Raw genomic sequence first — 24729 nt, 5'->3', positions numbered from 1 at the left:
ACATCAGTTTATCGTGTAACTAATCTGAAGTGCCTCAACGCGACACAGTACGCTGGTTACTGATAGCGACGGTGCCTGCCGGCTTTGGCCGAACGGGGTGCCACCTTGATCCATGATGTACGAGTATTCCACCATGTATGAAGGGCTAGTAAAACGTTCGACTGAGCCAAATCCGGAAGGTCATGGCATTGACGAGCGCACGGAAGCGCCACGCAAAGATTCAGGAGCGTTCCTAAAGGTGAATAGCAGGCCCGTCTCGGTAGGTAGGGGAGGTATTTTTAGAACGCAGCTCTTGAGCGCCCGTTGCTGCTGCGAGCGTCGTGTCCCTCGTAACCGAGCGAACAATCACAGCTAAAGATGAAAAAGCGAATGCGGAGTGCAGCGGCGGATGAAAGACGCGAAGAGGAACGCGGAGGAGGGGGGTGCAGCGGAACCATGAGTGGAAAGTAGAGGAGGAGGAGGGTGGCGAAAGGGTGAGAAGAAAAGCGTAGCACGCGTCGCCTAGGAGGTCTGTCGGCGGCAGCTGCTGTGAATCGCGCCCACGCGTCACCCACGCGATGTCTGTCGCGATATCTAGATTTGCGAGGCAGTCGCGCCACGCTACGCTCCGCTTGCAACGTGCCGCACGAGATAAAGCGTTCGCGCCAGCCAGTAGATCGCGATATGAAAACACGTATAGAGCTGCGCTCAAATTTCGCATTAGGGAGTATCGTAATCGTCGGTGAATTTTTTTTTTTACACGCTACATAGCGAAGCTGTTCAGGGGAGTTCCGCAACAGTTTGTGTGCTGCGGTGAACGCCGACGGCGTCGATATCAAATTTATTTGCTACGCAACGAATTTCAGAGTCCCGAATTAGTAATTAAATTAAATTGTGGTGTTTTGCGCGCAAAAACCACGATATGATTACGAGGCGCGCCGTAGGGAGGGACCCAGGAATAATTTCGAATACTTGGGGATCTTTACCGTGCCTCCCATGGACAGTAAACGAGACTTTTTTGCATTTCGCCCCGACTGAAATCCCAGCCGCCGCGGCCGAGATTTGGATCCCGCGACCTCGTGCTTAGAGCGCGACACCACAGCCGCTAGGCCACCGCGGCGGGTGCTATTCGTACTGCATCCTACGTCAAGCCGGGGCGCGTTAGCACCCGCGTTAACAATAAGCTTACTTGAGCTCAAGTTCAGTCATGGTCAGTCGGCGCAGCCCGCACAGGGACTGCGCGTTTGATGACGGGGCGGCTGATGACGAAGCCATGACTAGTGAACACCGACGGCATGCATACGATAAAAACAGGCTGAACGATGTCTCGGTCGTTCTTCGCGCGAGCAGTCCCCGGGAGATGTCTGCCACCTACAAGCTCTGCAAATTCTGGTCTTAGCAATCAAAGCCTTTCTCGCCAGTACTTACGGTTGCAGACTTTTCGGCAGAAGCACGGGGTTTCCTCCTGAAATCGCACGTTGAGAAAGAAAGAAAATGTTCGCGACACACAAATATGCAACCGCCGACGAGCACAGAATGACAGCAAACGAGCACGTACGGCGTCTGTGCACGGAGTAATACCGCATGGTAATGCAGCAAACGGACTTCTTTCCTGGACATAATTAGACAGCTCGGCGTCTAACATGGCGATCTTAGGCAGAGGCGTCCACCATCGTCACCGACAGCTCGCGAAGAAGCGGCGATTGCTTCAAGCGCAACACGCACTCAAGGAAACCGCGGCCTGTACTGATCGAAAAAAAAAAAGTTTCCTTTCGTGGAAGCGTTTCCTGATTGGCCGACGTTTGGGCACGCCGGTAACTCGTGCGGTTCCTCAGCGCGGTGCATGCACCAGATATGCGAAGACAACGAGCTTGGCATAGTCCGAGAAACACCGTCGGCTGTGCACTCCAACGCGTCTGGTGCTGAGTCAAGCGCCATAACTCGCGAGCATGACCGCATTCCAGAGAGTGATCGCTCGCGGATATGAGTCCCGGATTTCCAGGGAAACTTGCAGAAAACGCTTCGTCCGCGTCTGCGTTGTCGCCCTGGCCGCACAGACGAAAGACACAAAGAGAGCGCTCGTCCTGTCTCTTTCGTCTGTATAATGTGGGCCCCTCCTCTATTAGCTATGCATCGCTCGAAGAGAAGTGCTTCCACGAGTCTTGACGTGCTTTGTGGTTTCAAAAGCTGTTCTAGGTCCACTGAACTGCTTCATGCGCTTATACCTTGGAGCAACGCTAGTATGAACGCCTTGCACGACCACAGGGCGATTTACAGTTGTCATTTATCATCCCAGCGTCGCCGACACCACCGCTAGTGATGCGAAGAAAATGAGGCGACATTTTAAAATGACAAGGACCCACGCTTCATCGTTCGTTTTAAGTGTTACGCACTGAACTATATGGCAAGCAGAAGCTCGGTAATGTTCGCGCTTCTATAAGCTCGCTCGCAAGCATGCCGAGTTATTCTGAGCATGCGTACTTGGACGTTTTAAGATCTCGGACACGCTTGTCTAGTAATAAGCGATCGCAGATGTCGCGGCGAATGTTTCTCCCTTCGCTCTCACTATGCTTGCACCGCCACCATTGCAGAGTATGTGTTCTAGTGCTCCGGCAACTGCGCAAAGCTTCGGCGCAAGCTGCCTATGGGCAACTGCGCTGAATATCCGTGCGCAAACAGCAGCACCGTAATGCACCGCCTATAGCGAGCGGAGAAAGCAGCTTTTGTTTGTGCGTGCTCCGATCTCGAGTCGGCAACTTCACTGCTCATACTGACGCACATGTGTCCAGCTTCCGATCTGACTAGACATAGTGGCTCTAGTATCTGCGTATACTAGAGCCACTAAAACGTACGAGCGCATGCGCTCGTTGCTACATGCATTTCCGCTGCTAGCATTCTGCTCTCCCTAACGTATAAATTATTGAACCCTCTCGCGCACCACCACAAAAGCAACTTCTTTTGACCGGGGTGCTCAAACGGTGGGGCACGCAAACCGCCTGGCGTGCGAAAGGAAAAAAAAGCTAACGCGAGCGCAACGTACGGGGGTAATTAAAAAAGTAAAGGTAATTTTCACAGAACATCTTTATGTCTTTCAGGAAGAAAGACCGCACATGTCACTTATACACATATTACCCCTGTATGCACGGCATTACACTTTTGGCATCACGCAATCAGCTTCTGTATCCCGTCTGCGAAGAAAGTCTTTGTTGCTCACCGAGTCATGTGCAGTCTGCACCGTTTCTGGAACTCATGTTCTAGCCTTAACTGATGACCTCGCAGCGCCTCCTTCTAACAACTGAAGATGAGATAATCCGATGGTCCCAGATCAGGGCTGTAAGGAGGTTGTGAAAGCGCTAACATTTGACGGTGAAAGTTCACAGGTTTCGCTACCTCCGACGACAGCAAGCGCACTGCGGGCTGCCATTCCTCGTTGGTGCAATCGTGGAGGGGTGCGTCCATACGAGCAACCTTTTTAGGGCGCAGCTCTCAGGCGCCCGTTCCTGCGGCGGGTGTCAGGGTCGGCGGCGGCGTAAACGAGCGAACGAGCACAGCGAAAGATGAAAGCGAACGCGGAGCGCAGCGGGAGATGAAAGACGCGAGGAAAACGGAAAGGAGGATGCAGCGGAACTATGAGGCGGAAAGCGGAGGAGGTTATGCCGAAAGGGTGAGAAGAAAAGCGTAGTGCGGCCACGATGGCTACGAGAAGGCGCCAGAGTAGCGGGCGTCGTCTGGGAGGTCTGTCGGCGGCGGCTGCTTTGAATCGCACCCGCACGTCACTCATGCGCTAGCTCCCGTGATCTCCAGATTAGCGAGGCAGTCGCGCCGCACTTCAACGTGCTGCACGAAACAGATTGTGCGCGCCAGCCACAATATATCGCGAAATGAAAACACGTATAGAGTTGCGCTCAAATTTTGCATTAGGGACTACAGTAATCGTCGGTGGATTTCTTATCAGCGACAGTCGGCTATGTGGGTCGGTGATGGATAATTCTACATCCACGTCACTCCAAGTTTACAGGTCGTGACGTCAGGAACAGCTAATCTTCATTTATTCTCGCGAAAAATACAAAATTACCTTTACTTTTTCACTTACCCTCGTAGCTTGCGTCCTCCAACGCATGGCTGTGGCTTGGACACCATATTCTACAACTTCCTTATGTGAACAATAGATCCGTAGCGGCCTTGGAACTTCAATTATATGTAGTATTCTTTTTTACCCTAAGCGAGAGCTCATTTTATTTTGGCCACGTACCTCTCACATGACTAGTTTTCGTCCAGCCCTACCCTACCGGCTAGAGCAGATCTGATGTAGCCAACATTCCCTTTCATCAGCAGAAAATAAACAAACAAATAATAGCAGAAATATAAGTTGAGTAAACCATACGCTTTGGAGACAGTAGCCTGTACTTTATTTCATTATTTGAATGAAGGCGCGAGTTTTCAGGCGAAAGCATTTTTGAACTGTACAGCGCTGATCGCAAGAAAAGCACGCGGTTTTCGAACCACGCGGTTAAGCTTTTCCAAGAGGCAACATGGTGAACTATAGCTTGAATGTACACAGTGAACAAATTATCGAGAACAACACACAACAGCAAAATAAACCAACAACATCCACAAACGAGTATTTAGGAAAGTAGAATCACATATGGTCCCTTGTCGTTACCGTTTCCGAAACTTTTGCACAGCCTCTGGCGTTAGCGCTCGGTTAACGCATGCGCGAAACAGTGGCACACGGGTGGCGCAGGCATTCAACACGAGGGAAGGGAAATAATTTAAAAGATCAAGACAGGCTGTACAGGAGATTATGCACCGTGCAATAAGCGCTTGTCGAAAGCAACAACGCATAGGAAGGGAACAGCACAAGGCTTTTGCTCTCGTTAGAGTGCAAGTTGGCTGATGCATTTTCAGAAACGTAGAGATGCGGTGGCTTCGAGAAAATCAACTAGCCCAAATGTGTTAGCTCGTCGTCGAGTAGTGTTGCAGAGAACAGTTGGCTTGCATTCAAAGGGTCCGATGACTACATATATTGTCGACCATAGTAGTACTCCAGGGCACTGAATATTCAAACTAAGACGTGCTGCCGACATCGTAAACCAAAAGACACATGGTAGGACTAAGCGTGCTATCCATAGTACGGCTAGTCCTACAAACAACCGCATCTGAAGTTTCCATAACCATATACAGGTTCCACCAGTAGATACAGCTATCTTTAAGACATACATTCCTATATAGACAATCACGTCTTTAGAAGTGTCCATCAGGTTCCGTCAGGTACCAACAGAATATAGCAATAGAAGCATATATTTTCCGAACTGAAACAGTCGTACCAGCAATAGCGTTGAAACATTCTCACCAAGTCCCTTCATATACCAATGAACTCTAAGGGCACGAGCACTTTCAGACTCCACCAAACAACAGCTCTAACAAGTTGCAATAGATGTCCCAAATGTTACAACAGATACCAACTGTAGAAGCAGACATCTTTCAGATTCATCATACGTCATATCAGACGTAATGTCATACCACGTGTTTCCTGCTTCGGCGTCTCGATTAGGGCAACCAACTTAGCTATTCAGCTACAGTAGGGGAGCCGGTAAGCAGGTGCTCTTGCCAGCTGATCACGCATTAAGAGCAAAGCTTCTGGGTTGGCAATACTTCGTCATATTGGAGCTTAGAACTTAGCCTAAGGGTTCTCGTGTTGGTTTAAATGGTACTCCTGTGTTCCCTTTCTCATTACACGGGACTGTACCTCACACTCAAAGCCATTTTTCGGCAAGTTGGGCCTAAAAAACTTCAGGAAGAAATACGAAAGACATTTCAGTCGGGCAGACATCAATATGACTGCTTGGAACGATCGCGGTGCCGGTGCGACGATAACGGAGCACAACGTGTAAACGCCCAAACATGCTCCAGACTTTCATGTTTTCTTTTAATAATTTCTAGCTTGTTCGTTTTTAAACTCTTCCGCTTTTAGCTCTGTGATCCTTAAGTGGCCAATTTCGAGTGCCGAATTGAATTTATGAAATTGTTTTGCGGCTTTAACACGTTGTAGCTAGGTCACACATTCGATGGTTTCTGAAACCTAAACTGTATGACAGGTAACCAGTAATGTTATTTTTTTACGTGCCAGAAACAAGATATGATTATGAGGCACGCCGTAGTGGCAGACCCCGGGTTAATTTGGCTACCTGGGTTTCTTTACCGTGCACCCAATGCATTGTACAAGGGTATTTTTGCATCTCGCCCCCCGTCGAAATGCGACCCCCGCGGCCGGAATTTGATCACGCGCCCCCGGGAAGTTATGCTAAATATTAGCAGACAGTTGCTGGACATAGCTCTTGAATTTAAATTAGATTGCTTAGCAACATTATTACTTAGCAAGCAGAATGAAAATGAGGAAGCTGTAAATACTGACAAAGTACCAGAAAGACTCAAACGTTGCCCTAATTCTTAAAGCGATGGAGCGGAGGTGCTGGACCATCCAACATGCCTGGCAAACTGTGGTTCCCCTGGTCGCATTACTTTCTGCTCCAACGACAAAACATTATTGCGTAAATTATTGTATGCTAAGATTGACTAGACAGAAAAGATAACAAAAAATGAAACAGACCCCTGACCGAGAAGTCTCGGCTAAGAAGCACTACATGCAAAGTGCCAAATGGACAAGCTAGAGACCAGAACACACATGACTAAAAGATGGCAACAAACAGTGCACTGTCACTGTGCGCTATGAAGGCTTAACTTGAACATAATAGATGCACACAAGCTTCAGACTAGCTGCATAACGGCATGCAAGGCGCAATTTTCTTGCGCAACAATAAAACAAAGAAAGCCTGGATAGTGGCCGTCGAAGGGCTAGCAGGATTTCTGTGACAAGAACACCAGCCATTACTCACTTTCGCGAATCATTTCATCGGTGACATTACCAAGCGTCACTTGTCGTCACTGTTGTTTTGCATGCTGAGGACTATAAAGTTGTATTCTTCTTCAACTCCGAAAACTCGCAAAGGATTTTTAGCGCCAGCGGACTGGCGACAACGCATCACTGAAGCTCGTTGTCTCCAAAATCGGTGTAAACACCACAGGTCTGACCCCGATCTCGGTTGATCCGAAAACGTTCTCCAAAAATTCAAAAATAGGACATGTCGTCGAAAACTATCACTGCTGAAAGGCACAGGTCCGTCACTGTTTTGTTACCAGGAAACGGAAATAGTTTAGCAGCGTAGTATCATACCTTACATATGGCAATAGCAATCGGTTTAAGAAAAGGTAGAATAACCTTTCTTTCTTTTTGGTATAATTCATCATGAGTTTTCGATTTACACAACATGCATTTGTCCGAGGTGTACGTTCTTTGAAAGAACAATTCCCTCTTATTCGTCACCACAGCTCCTGAGCTCACTCTGGACAAAAACTGAATCCGTTGCAAGGTTGATGTTCGAGCACAGAAGAGGAAAAGAGTGTTGATGTTCATGGAACAGCTTTGTAGTTTGTAGGCTGTGCACATCCGTGCAGACGTTCCCCTTTTACTTGTTGCAGCACTTTGCGGCGAAGCTCTTGCCTTGTTTGTCGTTGAGGGTGAGGCTGTCTTTCTCGTGGGGTACGGCGTGCTTGATCATGCTCCTACAACAAACACGCACAAAAGAGAAATGTGTAAGACTATGCGGCTTCAGACAATAAAACTAAAAGGCACAAAACTAAAAGGCACAAAACTAAAAGGCAACCGACAGAAAAACTGCTATGCAGATTAGAGTGCAATTAGGGGTAGCTGATGTTCTAGTCGAGATGCTTAGCTCGGGGTCAACTCCGATTACCCTATCAAATACATGCGATAGGCAGAAATGCTTTGATAAGACGAGCGCTGAACCAATATGATTGAATTTTGTTGGATTTGACGGAGAATGATAAAATTATAGTGGCTCTATGAAGCTGTATTTTGATTTTGGACTTCAAACTATCTTCAAAAATTGCCAAAAAAATATAATTAAAGAAAACAGTAGCATGAAGTTTAGGAATCTGTAACTCTACACCAAAAACAGATATCGCAGCTCTGTAAATTGCATCTTAAGAACATCTAAAGCGGACAAATTTGATCAAATAGTTCACAACTTACGCGAAATTTTTGCAATGTTTATGAGCGTTTTGCAAAACTCCCACTCTCAGATTAGTGGTCCACCTCAGAGCAGTGGGTAACACATAAATTTTGTTCGCTTTCAATTACTTATGCGATGCAGTTTACAGCAATTCGACATCATTTTTATTGGTAAGTTAAAGAGCTCTAAACCTAATATTTCAGTTCTGCTTTTTTTTTACTTATACAACGTTCAAGAACTTGCCCAAAAGATTCAAGGCGTAAGTAAGAACTATGATTCCTACAGGCCCAACATTTTAACATTTTCTTCTAAATGCAACATACTTCATCCAATTCGGTGCAGAGGTTGCCGAGAAAAACAATTAGGAATCGGCACTAAGTGAAGTTAGGTGCAGTCGAGGACGGTCGGGAATAACCAAACTAGTGTAATAACATTAAGAAACTTGAAGGCACAGGGGCGATTCTGCTGACATGGGAATGGAGTATAATTATAGATCACTAGTAGAGGCCCAAGTCTCGTATTGGATGTAAATTACACTAATGGCAACAAATCACGCATTGTGCTTTCAGAATAATACCATTTGAACATGGATCGTTCGCGCCAGTTAACTCGCCCGTAATAATGCGGATGGATAACTTCAATGCCAAGGACAGTGTAAGTTATACAACAGATTTTAACCAAGATCTCGAAACTCTTCTGCTTTAAAAATGACAAAAAGTGTGCTGGTGTACACTTGCACAGTACGAAGGAGAGGATAGCTGACTTACCTCGTCAATGCGCCAACAGCCTCATTAATATTCGACCCGTCTTTGGCACTTGTCTCCACAAAGATAGCTTTCATTTCCTGAAAAACACACAAAACGGACGGAGTCGGTACCAGTGACGTTTTTGAACAACTTGAGAAAGAAAAGTTCAATAATTTCATGTACGAAACGGCACCTAAAGACTGGGCCTCGTATCGCGGCCCTCTGCTTCAAAAAGGCTGCGCCCATAACCCGACACATTTTTTTTTCTCATTTACATCGACATTAGCTCACTCTGCAGCTTGTCAAGTTACGAGTTGGCGGATGCGAGGAGTTATCGCTTTACATCCGCCTCTTGCAGCACAGAAACGGATGCCAACGGCTTTCAGCTAGTCATTTGAAAGCTGCCGGCACACAATCCTCGGAAAATGCGATTACGAATTCTTCTCCCGCAGGAAATTTTTGTTCTGTTCCAAATCTGACACCATCCGCAGTGTAGCGATATTTTCGGTGTCGTTAATGAGTGCGAACTTTGGCATAAATTGCCTGTAAGCACTCGTCTTTGCAGTATGTAGACTCCTTTCCGCCTATTATTCAGTGTGGGCATTTCTGAATCAGAAAGCACATGCTCACCTATAAGCTTGTAGTTCGGTAATATGGCGCCCATGCATCAATTTTAACTAAACACAGCGAGATTATTTCAATGGCGTGTATTCTTGAGTTAAAAAATGAAATGAAAAGTTAACTTCTCCGTGCAACAAAAATGTCGAGGGTATTGAATACAATATAGTACTGCTCGCGAGTGGTCGACAGTACTGTGAGCCTGCAAAACATTGTGTATGAAGCATAATCATGTAAACCTAGTTTAGAGGGGAAAGAGCACAGGGTTTTAAAAAAATTATTACACCAAGCAAGCCATCGTTGACCTCTTTCTTTCCTTGCCAACCCCAACCATAGATTCTGCGGAGTATATGTCCTGGTTTAAACGGCTGCCCCAATAAGCAGCAAGCGCGTGGGTTAATGAGTCACGTGAGCATTCAGGAACGAGATCAGATCGCAGACGACAATTGCTACAGCCGAGGACTGTTGCCTGTTCGTTCAACACTTACTTGCGCGATCTTTTCCCCATTTTCTCTCTCCACGACGGGTTTGCTCTGCATTTTGAAAATGTCCCGCATGTCGGTCTTGTTGGAAACCAACATGATGGGGATTCCGCGGGACGCCACCTCCTGCGAAGGAAATCACGGAGAGCAGCACCGTGAGACCAAATCACGCGATAACGACTAGACTCTAGTGCGCTTAGAACAGCGTCCGCAGAAAGAGCGCGTAAAAAGACTACGCGTGTAAGAACGTAAAGTTTAACGACGATTTCCAGCGCGAGAACACGAGTGCGACGAGCATCCCGCAGTGCTCTAGCGATGGCTTTCACCGGTGATGGCACCACCGTCGAGTTTGGCACGGGCCGTCTCGAGATAACTTCCAGAGTGCACAAGCGCTCCAGGCCACCCACTGGAAATAGCTATTAGTCCCCTCGGGGACTGAGTATGTCTACAATGTTGATACTGCACACTTGTATATTGTACTGTTTTACTGGCTCGGAGCAAAAAAAAAAATTCTAGACGCCTATTTTACCCAGCAACCGAACAGATCTCATTGACTCACCTACATGTCTCACCCATATGTCACCATTATATAAACGTATTCGTTACCCAATCGGGCATACTCCGCGTGGTGCAAGCATGCAGGAACACTTCAGGGCAGTTGGCCCGATCCACAGCTCCTGAATCCCACGGCCTCTTATTAATCTAGGGCACCGAACAACGGAACGATCTAGCCTCAAAAAAACCTTTACCACCGATTATGTGCTTATAGAAGTGACGCAAAGTGAGCTCATTAGTAGCAATAAACTTGGCGGAAAGTATCGCCGGTTTTAAATGTTCCCAATCTAGTATCGGCGTGCCATCGGGCTCTGACGAATTGTTGCACAACCGCTTTACCTGCGCAATAAACTGAAACCGCATTTATACATGACCGATCATAATAAGTCATGCGACGTACCTCAAGGTCAGACATCCATTGCCTCACGTTGAGAAACGACTGTTCGTTCGTGCAGTCGTACATGAGCATGACGCCGTCAGCCTTGCGGAAGTACGACTGCGTTATGCACCGGAACCTGCACAGGAAGTCACAGTTTACCAGATTATTTTTGAACAAAGTCGGTTGAATACATTTTCTTTAAGAAACGCAGAATCAGGGATTCCAACAAGGTTGTTAAACACCTGAAAATTACAAACGTGACGCTGATGAGAGTTCTCACTAGAATATTAAAAGTGAAAGCTGTTCACAACACAAACTTTGCCCCTTGTACACGAGTACCACACTCTCTGTCGCAGCGACCGCAGCATTTTTTGCAGTCTTCCAAGGACGTTCACGTCGCATACCAACCCAGCCGGTGGATTAGTTTCATCACTAGTGCATAGACTACGTGCAATATGACATACTCCATCAGCAGAGATCATGACGTTTATAATTTTAGAGCGACAGTTTGCTTGCAGTTCAGAATCATACTGTACATCTTTCCACACACCCACTGCCCACATCTTGCCCACTGACTGTGTGCTACGTCATCTACGACAGCACCTGAGACAGTCTTAAGGCATGCGCGCGGTTAGCCATCACTGCAATGCAAGTGGTCGCTCATCGAGCCAGCATTCGGTTTGTTTTGCTTGATTTCATAGATTAAGATCGCTCCTGTGGCGTGACTCCTTCGAAAAAACGGCGTGACGATTCCTTTGGTGAATTGGACGGAACCGTGCAAAGCCGTTGCACCCTTACGAATGAAATAAGATTGTGAGTAATAGGTCGCTCAATCAGCTGGTTTGTACAGCTGAAGAAGTTTCCCTCTCTAGCTCAACAGTTTGCCGTAGTCTCAAAATTCAAGCACAACGTCAGCCCGGTCCAACTTCAATCCGCACAAGTGTTACGTTAGACTGTGCTCGCCTGAGCTGCGTTCGAAAATTCCCATGTCTTTTGAAGAAGACATGACGCACAATAGTAACTCCTACTTCGAAGCAGCTTCTTATCCTTAGATTATCACGCAGATGTACTCTTTTTAACAACTATTGATTCCAAGATAGCGTACTGACACGCCAGCACTAAGCACACTTCACCCCCAAAAAAAGCGAAAGGGCATAGTATAAGAACGACGACTATTTTTTGGTGATAAAGAGACACCCTGGAATATTTAAGATTTAGTGCGTTAAGAGGGTATGCAAGCACTCTGGAGGACTGCGTCTGCTATACACAGAAGCTTGAATACGGGAAAGAGCGTTATGAATACGGGCAAGAACCTTGCCAAGCTGCAAAAAAGTAGCTTTTAGTTCTTGTCCCAGCGTTCATCTTTTGTAAATGAATGAAGGCGAAATAAAGATTGATTGATTGATTGATTGATTGATTGATTGATTGATTGATTGATTGATTGATTGATTGATTGATTGATTGATTGATTGATTGATTGATTGATTGATTGATTGATTGATTGATTGATTGGTCGCGCATTTGGGGTACCCTGTTTTGGTACAGAATCTCACATGGATAACCCATATGTATACCAGACCTCTATCTACTAATATCTAGTACTTTGTATTGCACAAATTAGAAATTGAGACTTTGCACTCTGTATATATTGCTGCCTAAATCGGAGCGCCAGGTGTACAACTCTCGTCACGCTAAACCACTCGATCGTTCACGCTCAAATTTCGCACAAAGGTGACGCTTAGTAGTGGAAACGCTTTAATATCACCACAATTTTGGAAGCCCTGATCGCCTCTTTCGCCCAGGATAATTAAGCAGGTGTCTGCTTATGGAAATTCCAGAATGTAAGATTTGCGGCAACGGAACCATGACACCCTTTGTCGTCCTTGCGGCGAAATCAAAAACTGTGAACGAAACACGATTAAAATGCGCAACACGACTAAGCAAAAACAGAAAAAGGAGCCACGCCTTTTTAAAAAAAAAAAGCGCTGTGCGTGCTTATTTCTTTGTCTCGGCCTGGTCGCTCCGCACATTTAAATCGTGAATTCGAAACCACGGTTTCATTCCAGAGAATTCTGCAACTATTGTTTCACATCCCCTGGAACGACGCGTACTTCATACGATTAAATATTCTCGACGAAACAGGCATGTTGACTGTGGTGGTGCCCTGATAGGCAGAGGCGCCCGGTCGGAGGCCTTCGCAACTTCTTAAAGTACGACCCTCTCATGGACTGCATGTGAATGCCGGTTCTCTGTTATGCCCCCCCCCCCCCCCCCCCCAGTTGGTGATAACATGGGTAATCATGAAATGCCACCAGCATAAGACATTTGAACGAGAACGAGGCAGCGACTTAGCTTAGAGAGTCATGTGTACCCAGCGCCCTATTCACGCAACATACGGTATATGACAGGCACCAGGCGACCGCAACAGAGACATGGAAGGACAGCGTCGGCTCACAACCTAGACGTTCTGAGCCTTTATTTCCATCTCGCTGACTCCTCTACTTTTCTGAAACGTGATTCAGCTGTCACGCACCTTTCCTGGCCGGCTGTGTCCCACAGCTGCAGACTAACGTTCTTGTTGTCGATGCAGATGTTTTTCGTCTGGAAGTCGACCCCTGCGTATGTCGACGCAAAAGTACATTTTTCTTACTATTGCGCTAGAAAATAAGGCACCTGCTTAAGCTACGTTTGTCGCAAGACAAGAGCCCAGACAAGTAGCCTATCTTTCCGCGGGATAAATAAGTGTTATTTATTATTATTATTATTATTATTATTATTATTATTATTATTATTATTATTATTATTATTATTATTATTATTATTATTATTATTATTATTATTATTATTATTATTATTTGCAATAGCCACACAGCCCGCATGACTAGCATGCATGCCTCGGTTACCGTACCAGAAAAAAAAAAAGTGCAAGCAAAATCGTTAGCGTAAAAGCTACGCTCTCATTTTGCGACAAACGATCGTTTATAAGCATCAAACCTCACTCTTAATTCGCATCCCCCTTCCCCTTCGACGCTGAACACGTAGGCGATTTCTTGTCTGAAGTTTTTCGTGAGCTGTGAAGGGCCACAACATCCGGTACGTCATGTTATGTCAGATACATTAAATGCGACTTTACAAAAGAGGCTCCGCTGGAATCAAATTCGTAAGCGTTACATATTTTCGCAACAGGAGTGAGCCAGCATTGACACTAAACACACCAACACCATCCCCGGCTTCTGATCAAGCCGGGAGAATGTACAGGGGCACTAGTAGAGATGCCGTAATTGTTCAACAAGAAAAAGAGTGAATAAGAGTAAATATTCCCTAACAGGGCAAAGGAAGCCTTGCCAGGAAACTTATAGTATGCCCACGATATGACGATGTGACCAATAGCAGGATCGCCTGCGTGACTCTGAACTTTCTTGACGGACATGCTCTAACAGTGAGCAAACTTCTTGGACGGCGGTGGTGCCCTGATAGGCAGAGGCGTCCGGTCAGAGCTCTTCGTAACTTCTTAAAAGACGCCATACTCGTGGACTGCCTCTGAATGCCAGTCATGTGTTATGCACTCCACTTACTAAGTTTATGTGAAAGTGTTGATGTGGGATTTTCCCAACGTGACGTGGTGATTTCACGAATTAATCAGGCCGTGCTTCTAGTAATTATGCCCACTGTGACACTACTTACATTCCTGTACCTTGCGTTATAGCTCGTACTCGGTTTGTTTAAATAATTTTCTTATCTCTTCCGTTTAATTATGCAGGTCCAACTGACATGTTCCAATCTGAGAGGCAAAGCTTTCGTAAAACCGTTCAAGAAATGTCACACAGATGACTGTAACCTGCGCTGTGTTTTGCGTCATAGCGATTATCTGCATGCCAGTGAAGACGACAAGATACAGAGACGCCCCTCATCCCCACGTGACTCATGTGGCCACTCCTTATGCTGTCTCCGGGTGGCCTCTTTTGCTACGAGCCTGTGACTCCGTATCCAGGGTCAGCGTGCCAACCAGGGTGGGCCGATGCTGGAGATAGCGGATTACTAAACTGCGCTTTACTTGGCGAAAGACCAACCAAGTAGATGCACCAAACCCCAGGAAAGCAGGCACACAAAGAGTTTCTTTATTAAAGAAATTCTGCTCTTGATGACGTCCATTGTTGCAATTAAGATATCTCATTTGTTTTATTACTGTGAACTTCCGTAGAAAACAACTCCAGTAGCCAGGACGTACACCCTTAAAGTTAGTACGAGCTGCTCGGCGAGCCAGCAACACCGATGCATGGTCACGAATGTCTGGAACTGTTCGCAAAGAAAGCTTCGCTTTGAAACTATCATTCACGGGACTCTATCACAAAGCTACAAAGGAAACCCAGTACGGGTTTATCAGACCCGAAAACCGTATTGCGTTTCCGTCATACCTCAGTGATACAGTCGGATGGATGACAATATCTTCCTTTCCCATAACGATATATAAATAAATAAAAATAAGAAGCCAGCCTTAATTACCAAGCGTGGAGGTGAGCTGCGGCATGAAGATGCCCCTGCTCAGTCTCATGATGAACGAAGACTTGCCCACGGCCGCGTCGCCGACGAACACCACCCTGAACGTGTGCTCCGGCGGGCCCGTGCAGTCAGTGAAGCCGCCGATGGACCTATCGGCGGAGCACGTGGAGCCGGAAGAGATCCTGCGGCTACACCGAGTCTCCTGGTCGGAGACCTTCATCTGCGCCACCGAGTTCCTCCTGTGGTCTTCGACGTAGCCGTCGTCGCGCGGCTTGTCCTGGTCGGGCTCGTCGGTCGACTTCGCCGGCGTGTCCTGTCTCGACAGGTGGCGCCGCGGCACGGGCTTGGGCTCCGGAGAGGTGACCCTGGACCTCGGAAGAGGGACGGGAGGGACTCCCGACCTCTGGGGAGACAGCGACCTCTGCCGCCTCGTCTTGAGAGCGCTCGGCGAAGGAGCGATGTTGACGCTTTGGCACGAACCGGACGGGCTGGGAGCTCGACGGTGGTACCTGAGGAGAACAGGCCGCCGGATAAATAACGGTAAAATGTGGCGAAAGTGAAGTGCCGTTAAGGCTCGCTGGATAGCTTCGGAAAGTGGGAGAGAGAAAGAAATGCTGACTCTATTACAAGCTTGGGATGTTGGCCTAGCTGATAAGACGGTAGCGGCAGCACCCTGGTCAACGAATCGTCATTGTCGACATGCCAGAGGCGCACGGGCCCGAGCTGTGCGGACTCGCGTTTGGGGTGGCCAGCGCTCCCGGCAACTGCTGACGTAACCAGAATAAATATGTTTTTCGTTTTTGCCTGGCGGCTCTCGTCAATGTGCTCCGCCTCACGCAAGACCTCACAAAGACAAAAAGTAATTCGGCGAGTTGGTGATTCTCACCAGCTTTGGCTAAAGGGCGCATCAAGAAGTGGAGGTCGAAATACAGACACAACGCTGATCTTTCCCTCGCGCGGTCTCACAGACACAGTCTTTGGGCCCCTTGCGTTAGCGCTGCTTTTTCAAGATAGCGCGACTGACGTTGTGACATGCTGCTCGAAGTGTTAGGTGAGAAATATAATGTACACAATGATAACACAGGCATGCAAACGACCATACACCGATGGACACGCGCATACACATTATGACTCAGTTAGACTTACAGAACGTTTAAAAGTCATTCCGCTCCAACCCTTTAGAATGGTGCAAACTTCAACAAAATATACAAGAAAAAGGAGCGGAGGACTTACTTCGCGGTACTTGGGTCGACACCTAGTTGCCGTTTGATTTCACTAATCCTCCTAGAAGATAGATTTCCCCGGGTCATCGGCTTCGGCGAGTCATCGATACTCTCCATCTGCAGGTAACAACAAAAACCAGCCCAGTGAAGTATGATGCAAATACATGCCAGAATACTGCAAGAAATTACGTCGCAGAGCTTTCGCGTTCACTTCAAGCTAACTACGTTCCCTTCTCTCCAAAGACAACTTTATTTATTGATATGGATGTGACAGAACATATGGGCACCAAATTTCATTGGCCTGTCCACGGCGACAACTTGTGGCGTGATTGAAAAAGATGACATGAGTAGAAGTGAACGGATTGCAGCATTCTCCCCTAACATACTTCGAAACATACGTCCATGCTGATCAGCGCGCAGGCCTTCCTACAAAATCAGGAAAGTACGGCTATGCCCAGCAACTGAACGGTACGCAATTGCTAGGGCCTTGATAAGAATTTCCAGGTTATTCGCTACAACGCCCAGCAATGTATGCAGTGTAAACCAAGACCTTTGCGCTCTCCGCGTAGCGTGATCAAGCAAACGACAAATTTGTATCTCTTTATCTATCGTGTTTTACTCTTAGACATTAGATAGTTTCAATACAAATCAAAGGCCAAAGTCATCGGCGCTTGCTTTTAGGCCCAGCTGAACATGATGAAAAAGGCCGTTCACCGTACTTATGGTCGCCAGTCAATGCTATGACAATACCGATGAAGGTGAGAGGAAGCAGTTATTTTGGACTTTAAGCGCCTATTACGAAACCCGCGCACAATATACTCCCTGCGTCTGACGAACTATCGCAAAGCTGGCGCTTCACGCGTGGAACTCAGCAACACCTGAAGGGAATCACTCAGGCTACGCTGTTTCTATTCAGCACGGAATTACTCAGAAAGGCGACGAAGCGACCGTCGTGAAGCGTCCCTGCAATGCCCCGACTAACAAGAGCGTCCTTTGCTGGCGGCCACTCGCAAATCATCAAGCTCACGAGCGGTGAACGAAACACGCACACAGGCTTGTCAGGCGCAGCTTCAGCCGCGCAAGCCGCGCCGTACGCTTTCTGTTTCAGCGCCCACAGCGAGAGCGAGGCGCTGTCGTTGTGCAATACTGAAGCAACATCCCGCGAAGCAATAGATCGAAACGCTGCAACACCTGTAGGGCGCGAAATTATGGCATTTACGCTAGAGATACTCCTGATCTATAACGAATACAAGTGTCGAACACAAACATTATTGCGATTGAAGTTTCTGGTTTATAATATGTGGGCCATCGGGTTCCTGCGTTATATACGCGATCAGTACAAAATACAAGCGCCATACAAAAGTTAGTAATGTCAACGTCTCGGGTCAACATTTGGCAGTTCGAGCGAAAGAAAAGCTCGTCGGGAAATGACCGGTCGAAAGCATTTAGTTTCGATTACTTTTAAAACGATTAGCATTCTTTGGCAACTTAAACAACTTTCCGGTTTTTCCGCCTGTATCTAACCACTTTCAACCAGTGGCCCAAGTTATCTACTAGCTTGGGCCACAGGGTATATGGTGGCAGCTGTCTTGCCGAGCAGGCAAGAGCCACTGGGTATGTGGTCGATATATAGACAACCTGCGGTTGGCTGCCATCTGGCCTAGTAGACAACATGGTGTGTCACTTGGTACGCGCGTGCCGCAGGTTATGCACCCGAGCAGACAATTTCGGCACTGCGTAAGATATATGGGCATGTGCCCATTCTCAGCCAGTGCCCAGAAAGGGTGTACCAAGGTGATGCAAGGAGCATACGTAGCCTGAACTATATTAAAGCGACAGCATCCCATTCACGACAGACACCTCCGTGTCAAGTGCGGCCATTAGATGGAAAGCCATTGCAAGAATGTCGCTGCAAAATACTAGGGATACGCAGAGTTTCAACTGGTGTGGGGTGATTACTACACGATATACTGTGTCATGGTATCATTTGGAGGTGACGTTGGCAGCCAAATGACAACTTTATGTGTCTGTGGTGGCAGTGCGTTGCATCACTACATTGCTTTAATGCTAATCGCATTAGCGTCAACATTCATCGTGAGATGGGTTCTGCCGGCAATTTTCTGTTTCGGACGGACTTAATATACATTCTTGAAAAATGCACGAAAGCAATATGCAGGGAGAAACGAGGTACGAGAATCGCCATCACTCGTACAAAACCGAACAAAAAGAATCATGCTACGACTTCTTGTAAATAGTACTATACACAACCGACAAAGAAGACAAATACGAAAACAAAAGTTAGCGCAGTTGACGTTTGGACTCCAGCACGGAAACCTTGCTCACAATATAAAGTGAAAGCGATAAAAAAGCTGCTTAAGTACAGCACATAAGGGGGCCCCGAAACCTGCTGTACAATTGTGGCCAATTCGTATCTTTCTGGTTAAGACCATTCGCCACGTAGCTTGCACGTGAATTGGGTCTATATAATGACGTATAGTCAGAGTATTGTGTTTAGTAATCACAAGCACCTGTTTCCAGTTATTCTGTTCGCAGTTACTCATGTTTGCCAGTTCTTGACAATTCGGTAAGAAAGAAATTCCGACAAAACCCATCTCACGATGAATGTCGACGTTAACGTTATTAGCATTGCAGCATTGCAGCGACACGCGGTGTTGCCAACACCAAAACGCGTCACGTATGAGGCGTGTACCCAGCTGGGCTCTTCTGTCGTGCTTCACACTATAGTTACTGTTACAGTAACTCTATTTACACTGGACACCCTGTGGCATCTGGCGGCACCGCCGCGAAGTTCGCGCGTGGCGTTTGGGAGACTATATATACAGACTCAATATATAAGACGCGGTTTCTATTCCGCCCTGCACTGGATAAATATTTAGGCATTTCCTTTTTCTTTGAAGATCAGCACCTACCCAGTGACCCAGGTTGGCATCAAAGAGATTCACTGATGAGCGCCACCAACCGAGTGCCACAAATCTAGGGACCCAGTGATTCAAGTTGGTCAGACGGTTGGTTTTGAAACCGGTTCCTTCACCACATCAGCCCGATGCTCTACCCATCTACCCATTATACCATGATCTACCCAGTGACCCAAAATTGCTGGAAAGCGGTTAGAGACAAAGATAGGCAGGCAGAAACGAGAAAGTGCGTGAAATATCCTAATAATGCTAATCCCGTTAAAACAGATCAACGAGGAATTCAAGGGACATCGTCCTCTCATTCTGTTACTTTCATCGTCAGGTTTTCTAGCTGTCATGTCTAAGCCGCGGTGAGGGCGCGAGTACTAAGTAGACAAAAAACACAGTTACGTTCAGTTACTAGAAACGTGACACAGTGGTTCGAAGGACGAATGAAACAGACACACGTGCCATGTAATTGTGGACAGTATCAATTCTTTTCCCTTCGCTGTTTTGTCACTTTCCACTACGGTACCGCGTTTGTAGCTGCCCTATAGTTAACGAGCGGCCACGGCGGCCGCATTTCGATGGGGGCGAAATGCGAAAACACCCGTGTACTTAGATTTAGGTGCACGTTAAAGAACCCCAGGTGGTCGAAATTTCCGGAGTCCTCCACTACGGCGTGCCTCATAATCAGAAAGTGGTTTTGGCACGTAAAACTTCACAATTTAATTTTTTTGTAGTTAACGCTATACCACGTGTCAGGCCTCTCCAGCAACTAGAAACGTGACACAGTGGTTCGAAGGACGAATGAAAAAGACACACGTGCCATGTAATTCTGGACAGTATCAATTTTTTTCCCTTCGCTGTTTTGTCACTTTCCACTACGGTACCGCGTTTGTAGCTGCCCTGTAGTTAACGCGCGGCCACGGCGGCCGCATTTCGATGGGGGCGAAATGCGAAAACATCCGTGTACTTAGATTTAGGTGCACGTTAAAGAACCCCAGGTGGTAGAAATTTCCGGAGTCCTCCACTACGGCGTGCCTCATAATCAGAAAGTGGTTTTGGCACGTAAAACGCCACAATTTAATTTTTTTATAGTTAACGCTATACCACGTGTCAGGCCTCTCCAGCAATACGGCGGCCAGACAAACACCTCTTACCTTGCCTGTGCCTCATTAGCGCACAAGGCCAGAGTGTTCGAATAGTGTTGTCAGTACACCTCGGAAGCACACCTCACCTTTACCCGCCCACTGATTCAACCAGTCGAACAGGCATCACTGCCACTCTATAGTCGATGAAAACTAATAATTAGAAGCAAGCTCCACCTACAAAAGCGCAGTGTACGTATCCTTCACCTCTTAAAGAGAGCTGAGCCAGCAGCAGTCCTCTCACAAATATAGACGTTATATACAACCAATAAGGTAGGCTTACTTCCATGACGGCAAGCGTTATTGCATGTTTAAAACAGTGTTGTTGTTGTTGTTGTTGTTGTTGTTGTTGTTGTTGTTGTTGTTGTTGTTGTTGTTGTTGTTGTTGTTGTTGTTGTTGTTGTTTTCGTAGAGTTCTGTCTTTGTGTCACTGCTTTCAGGATCAAACATGCGGCAATTTGTATGGGCGATCCTGATATCACGGCTCAGCCAACGATAATATCTTTACTTCTGCAATAATAACTCTTTTCCAATATTTCAGCTTGAAACAGCGAGCTTTTATTCCCAATGAGCCCAGCATTTGCATCACCAGAGCAATGCCATTAAGCTGTGAGTGGATTCGAGGTTAGAAGCGCAAGTGCACTGTACTTTTGTAGGTGGAGCTTGTTTGTAATTCTTAAGTTGTCACAGACTACAGATCCCTCTAACAACTGTTCCTGCCAGCACTCATTCATTCGCAGATTGCACTCTACCGTACGGACAGACATCAGAGGAGAAAGGCATGTCTTGACTAGAATGAAAGCATGGCCTCTCTGGCTTGATCTCTGCGATGGTAAGGTTGCGCAGAAGACAAGGACAGAAAGAGACGCACTATACATACGTACAAGACAAACAGCGCTTTGTGTGTTTCTCGTCTTCCTTTCTTTCATAGTGCTTCACTCTTCATTAGCGATCCTGTATGGTATACTGGACATAGTCAAATACCGCCATACTGCCGAATTCGTCATCTTGAAAGTTCTAATTGGTTCACAGGGCCGCTACGGCCTCTCCGATTGGCTCGAAATGCCGCCATTGAAGAATTTGGCACTATGCCTGGATTGGGGCGTCCAGAGTAGTACCCTTTGCCCTGCCCGTCTTTTGTCTTTGTCCCGTCTTCCGGAAGCAGAAGTGAATCGTTCTTCACATAAACGGCACAACAACAATACGAGACAAAGAACTCACGCTGCACCACGTGTTCCGGCTTCCGATGCCGCTCTCGCTGCTTATGGACGCACCCGCACCGGGCGCGCTGGTTTCCATGCCGTTTCCCGAAGACGACGACGACGCCTTGGACGCGGACTCGCCGAACGACGGCGGCAATGACTGCACGCTGCGGTCGCTAGCCTTACTCGTGCTCCTCACGGGCAGCGGAGGCCTAGACGTGAGCACCGACCCGTTGCTGTGAGCGCTTCCGCACGTCGTGGTCGTAGACGCAGTGGCCAGGCCACCTGCTGGATTGGAGTCCAGGCTGTCTTCGTGGTCGTGCAGCGACGGCGTCGCCGATGACAAGGACCGGTTGCGAAGCGATACGGTCTCTGAAGACAGCGACGGGAGGGGAGTACTGTAGTCAGTCTGGCGGCCTTCTTCGGCCGAGTCCAGGGCGGCTGCAGAACGCAGGGTCGATAGGCCGCTGTCTATAAAAGAACGAAGAGGTGAGAGGACGATGAAGAGCGGCAATGAACGTCACATTTCCGCGATCATTTTGGTTATGCACAAATTTGACAACGAGTTTCGCGACATACGCCACAGACGCGCGCCACAACTCTATCGTAAAAAAACATTATGTGCCGTATCATATAACCCCATATGAACATATGGGGATCCCGTATAAAAACTCGTATGTTCCCACTGCGCTACGACGACGCGAGATACAAGGCAGCGGGGTATGTTGCCTGCGTTACCAACAAACAGTACGAAGAGATAGCAGCTGCACCAGTGGTTGCTAGGGGCATTTAGGTAGCCGAAGAGGTCACTATAGCAATAGCCATGCGGACCTGCCTAGGGGACGTGCCGGTCATCGCCGTCACAGACTCTTTCGCCTTTGTCGCCATTTCCCGGGAGGAATAGTTAGCAAGACTGCACTCAAGATCATCAAGAACAAAGACATCCCTGTAACGTACATTGCCAGGGCCCCGGGACATGAATCCTTTGTGGGAAGCCAAGCGGCTCACGCCGCCACCCGAGAACGTGTACGCCGGGCAATCCCACCAGGACATCGTCTATAGCGTCAGACCCAGACGAAAGTATAAGAAGCAAATATTCTGACATTCTAGAACGTTATAAATATAACACGCGAGGATATTCGGCCACACACTACAAGCTTAACAGAGAAGCCTTCATACTACGCCGACTTCGAGTGGGCCGTTACCTCTATATAGCACTCTGCTACACTCCATGTATCCCTCAACGTATTCAAGAAAAAGCAAATTCTGCAATACGCCAAACAACCTACCACAAGGTCTGAGAATGCAACAAGAACCCACAGACAACGCCCATCCAAGCACCAACAGAGGACCTGTGGGAGGCCCAGATGACAAGCCCAAGTCCTGAGGACCACTTGTGACTGGTTATCAGAGCTAGGCTATCCGCACAGAGTCATGGCTACTTGGAATAGGGTGACCAACCAGCTCTGCGCCCCAACAGCTTGGTTTCTTAAATAAAATTTATTTACTCACTCACTGCCACATATCGTATGGTACACCTTATCGAGAACAAGAAACATATACCCCAAAACCTCCAAATACAGACTATGAACATATACTGGAATATCATATGAGGCATGTCCCGTATGATATATGGGAACATACGGGTTTTCCTTATACGGGATCCCCACATGTTCATATGAGATTTTTAAACAGGGGACATATAGGTTTTTCAGTAGGGAAGATGCCGTTGGTTGCATATGATTAAACGGCAATTATTAAACATATTTGCACGACTCCCACTCGAAGCCCTACAAACGTTGTACACAGAGCTGCTGGCAAAGTGAACGAGGCTTGAACATTTAATATCTAAAACTCTTCGGCAAGGTTGTGGATTACCTAGTGTCGTAATAGGGAGCGTTATAATTGGAACATACCCAAGCCGCCTATAGTTTGATGTTATTTCAACGTAAACAAAAATTGTCAACGAAGGCACATGGCGTAAGCAAAAATTATCGGTAGGAAAGGAAGACTTTAACCCCCGATCTGTTCATTGATAAATGAAGCTTTACATTTAAAGTAAGCGCGAGCGTTAGATACCTCAGTAGCCTACCTATGTACCACGAAGGAAAAAAAATCATGTCGCGCATCTACCAACCCACGACAAATGTGCCGCCTGCGTTACACGGGTGCACCTCAAAACGCACTCCACATTTTTTTTCTTTTTATTCCGCACAGTTCCATAAGAACAATTTCCGGAATATATTGATGGCTACTCTTTATTGCAGGGAGTTTGACACACAGATCGGTGCAACTTCGATGACCAATGACTAGTCTGAGAAACTTCGCCAGTTAATTTTTACTTGTTGAGCCCACTTTACGTGTTCAAGAACTGGAGTTGGAAATCATCGCGCTCCAAGGTCCCTACAATTGGTGCAGCGATTCTCGGCAATTGTAAGTTCGTCGTACGGCAATCTTGCACGTCGACTCGAAAGCACACCGTCGGACGAGACTTTTTCGAACAACTCTTCGGAGTAGAAATTGACGGAATTTCTCTCTCGCAGCGGGAGAGCGGAACGCCCAGTGAGAAACCTTTGACTTTTCCTCACAGCATGCCATTCGTGAATATGCCGGCGCGATTGCCGTGACCCGCTTTAAAATTGGCTCAATTGTGTCCTTGCCTCTAACGCTACAATCGCTTTATCAACCTATTCTCTCGCAGCCCGTTTACCAGCACACCTGTCCAGAATGTGCTGCCCCAGTTCCTTCGTATTTCTCGTTCCAAGGTCCGCACATGCCGGCGGCACAGCGCGCACATACGTCATTCAAACAAGCAGCACGTGATGTACAGGGCAGGCAGGGATGGGGGGGGGGAGAGGGGGGGGGAAGTACAGTAAGAAAACGTGT

The 24729-nt window shown here is 47.2% G+C and overlaps 1 protein-coding gene and 1 long non-coding RNA gene across 8 annotated transcripts in view; both read right to left on the bottom strand.

Moving 5' to 3' along the window:
* Positions 1-1783, bottom strand: part of LOC140214012 (uncharacterized) — a 185075-nt gene extending 183292 nt beyond the window's left edge. For both annotated transcript variants that reach the window (XR_011890897.1, XR_011890898.1), the window contains exon 1: positions 1408-1783. This is a non-coding gene — a long non-coding RNA (uncharacterized lncRNA). The remainder of the gene's footprint in view (positions 1-1407) is intronic.
* Positions 1784-4371: 2588 nt separating this feature from the next.
* Positions 4372-24729, bottom strand: part of LOC126539451 (uncharacterized) — a 104424-nt gene continuing 84066 nt past the window's right edge. For 5 of the 6 annotated variants that reach the window (XM_055075395.1, XM_050186289.3, XM_055075397.2 and 2 more), the window contains 9 exons: positions 22801-22899; positions 21863-22314; positions 16586-16692; positions 15356-15861; positions 13386-13467; positions 10874-10988; positions 9925-10044; positions 8840-8916; positions 4372-7602 (listed from right to left, as the gene is read on the bottom strand). In XM_055075395.1, the coding sequence (XP_054931370.1) occupies positions 7506-7602; positions 8840-8916; positions 9925-10044; positions 10874-10988; positions 13386-13467; positions 15356-15861; positions 16586-16692; positions 21863-22314; positions 22801-22899 (1655 nt within the window). In that variant the 3' untranslated portion in view covers positions 4372-7505. The remainder of the gene's footprint in view (positions 7603-8839; positions 8917-9924; positions 10045-10873; positions 10989-13385; positions 13468-15355; positions 15862-16585; positions 16693-21862; positions 22315-22800; positions 22900-24729) is intronic. The other variant, XM_055075398.2, reaches the window with a different exon arrangement.

The sequence above is a fragment of the Dermacentor andersoni genome, chromosome 11, assembly GCF_023375885.2.
Source record: "Dermacentor andersoni chromosome 11, qqDerAnde1_hic_scaffold, whole genome shotgun sequence".
NCBI lineage: Eukaryota > Metazoa > Arthropoda > Arachnida > Ixodida > Ixodidae > Dermacentor > Dermacentor andersoni.
This window is presented reverse-complemented; position numbering and strand designations above follow the sequence as displayed.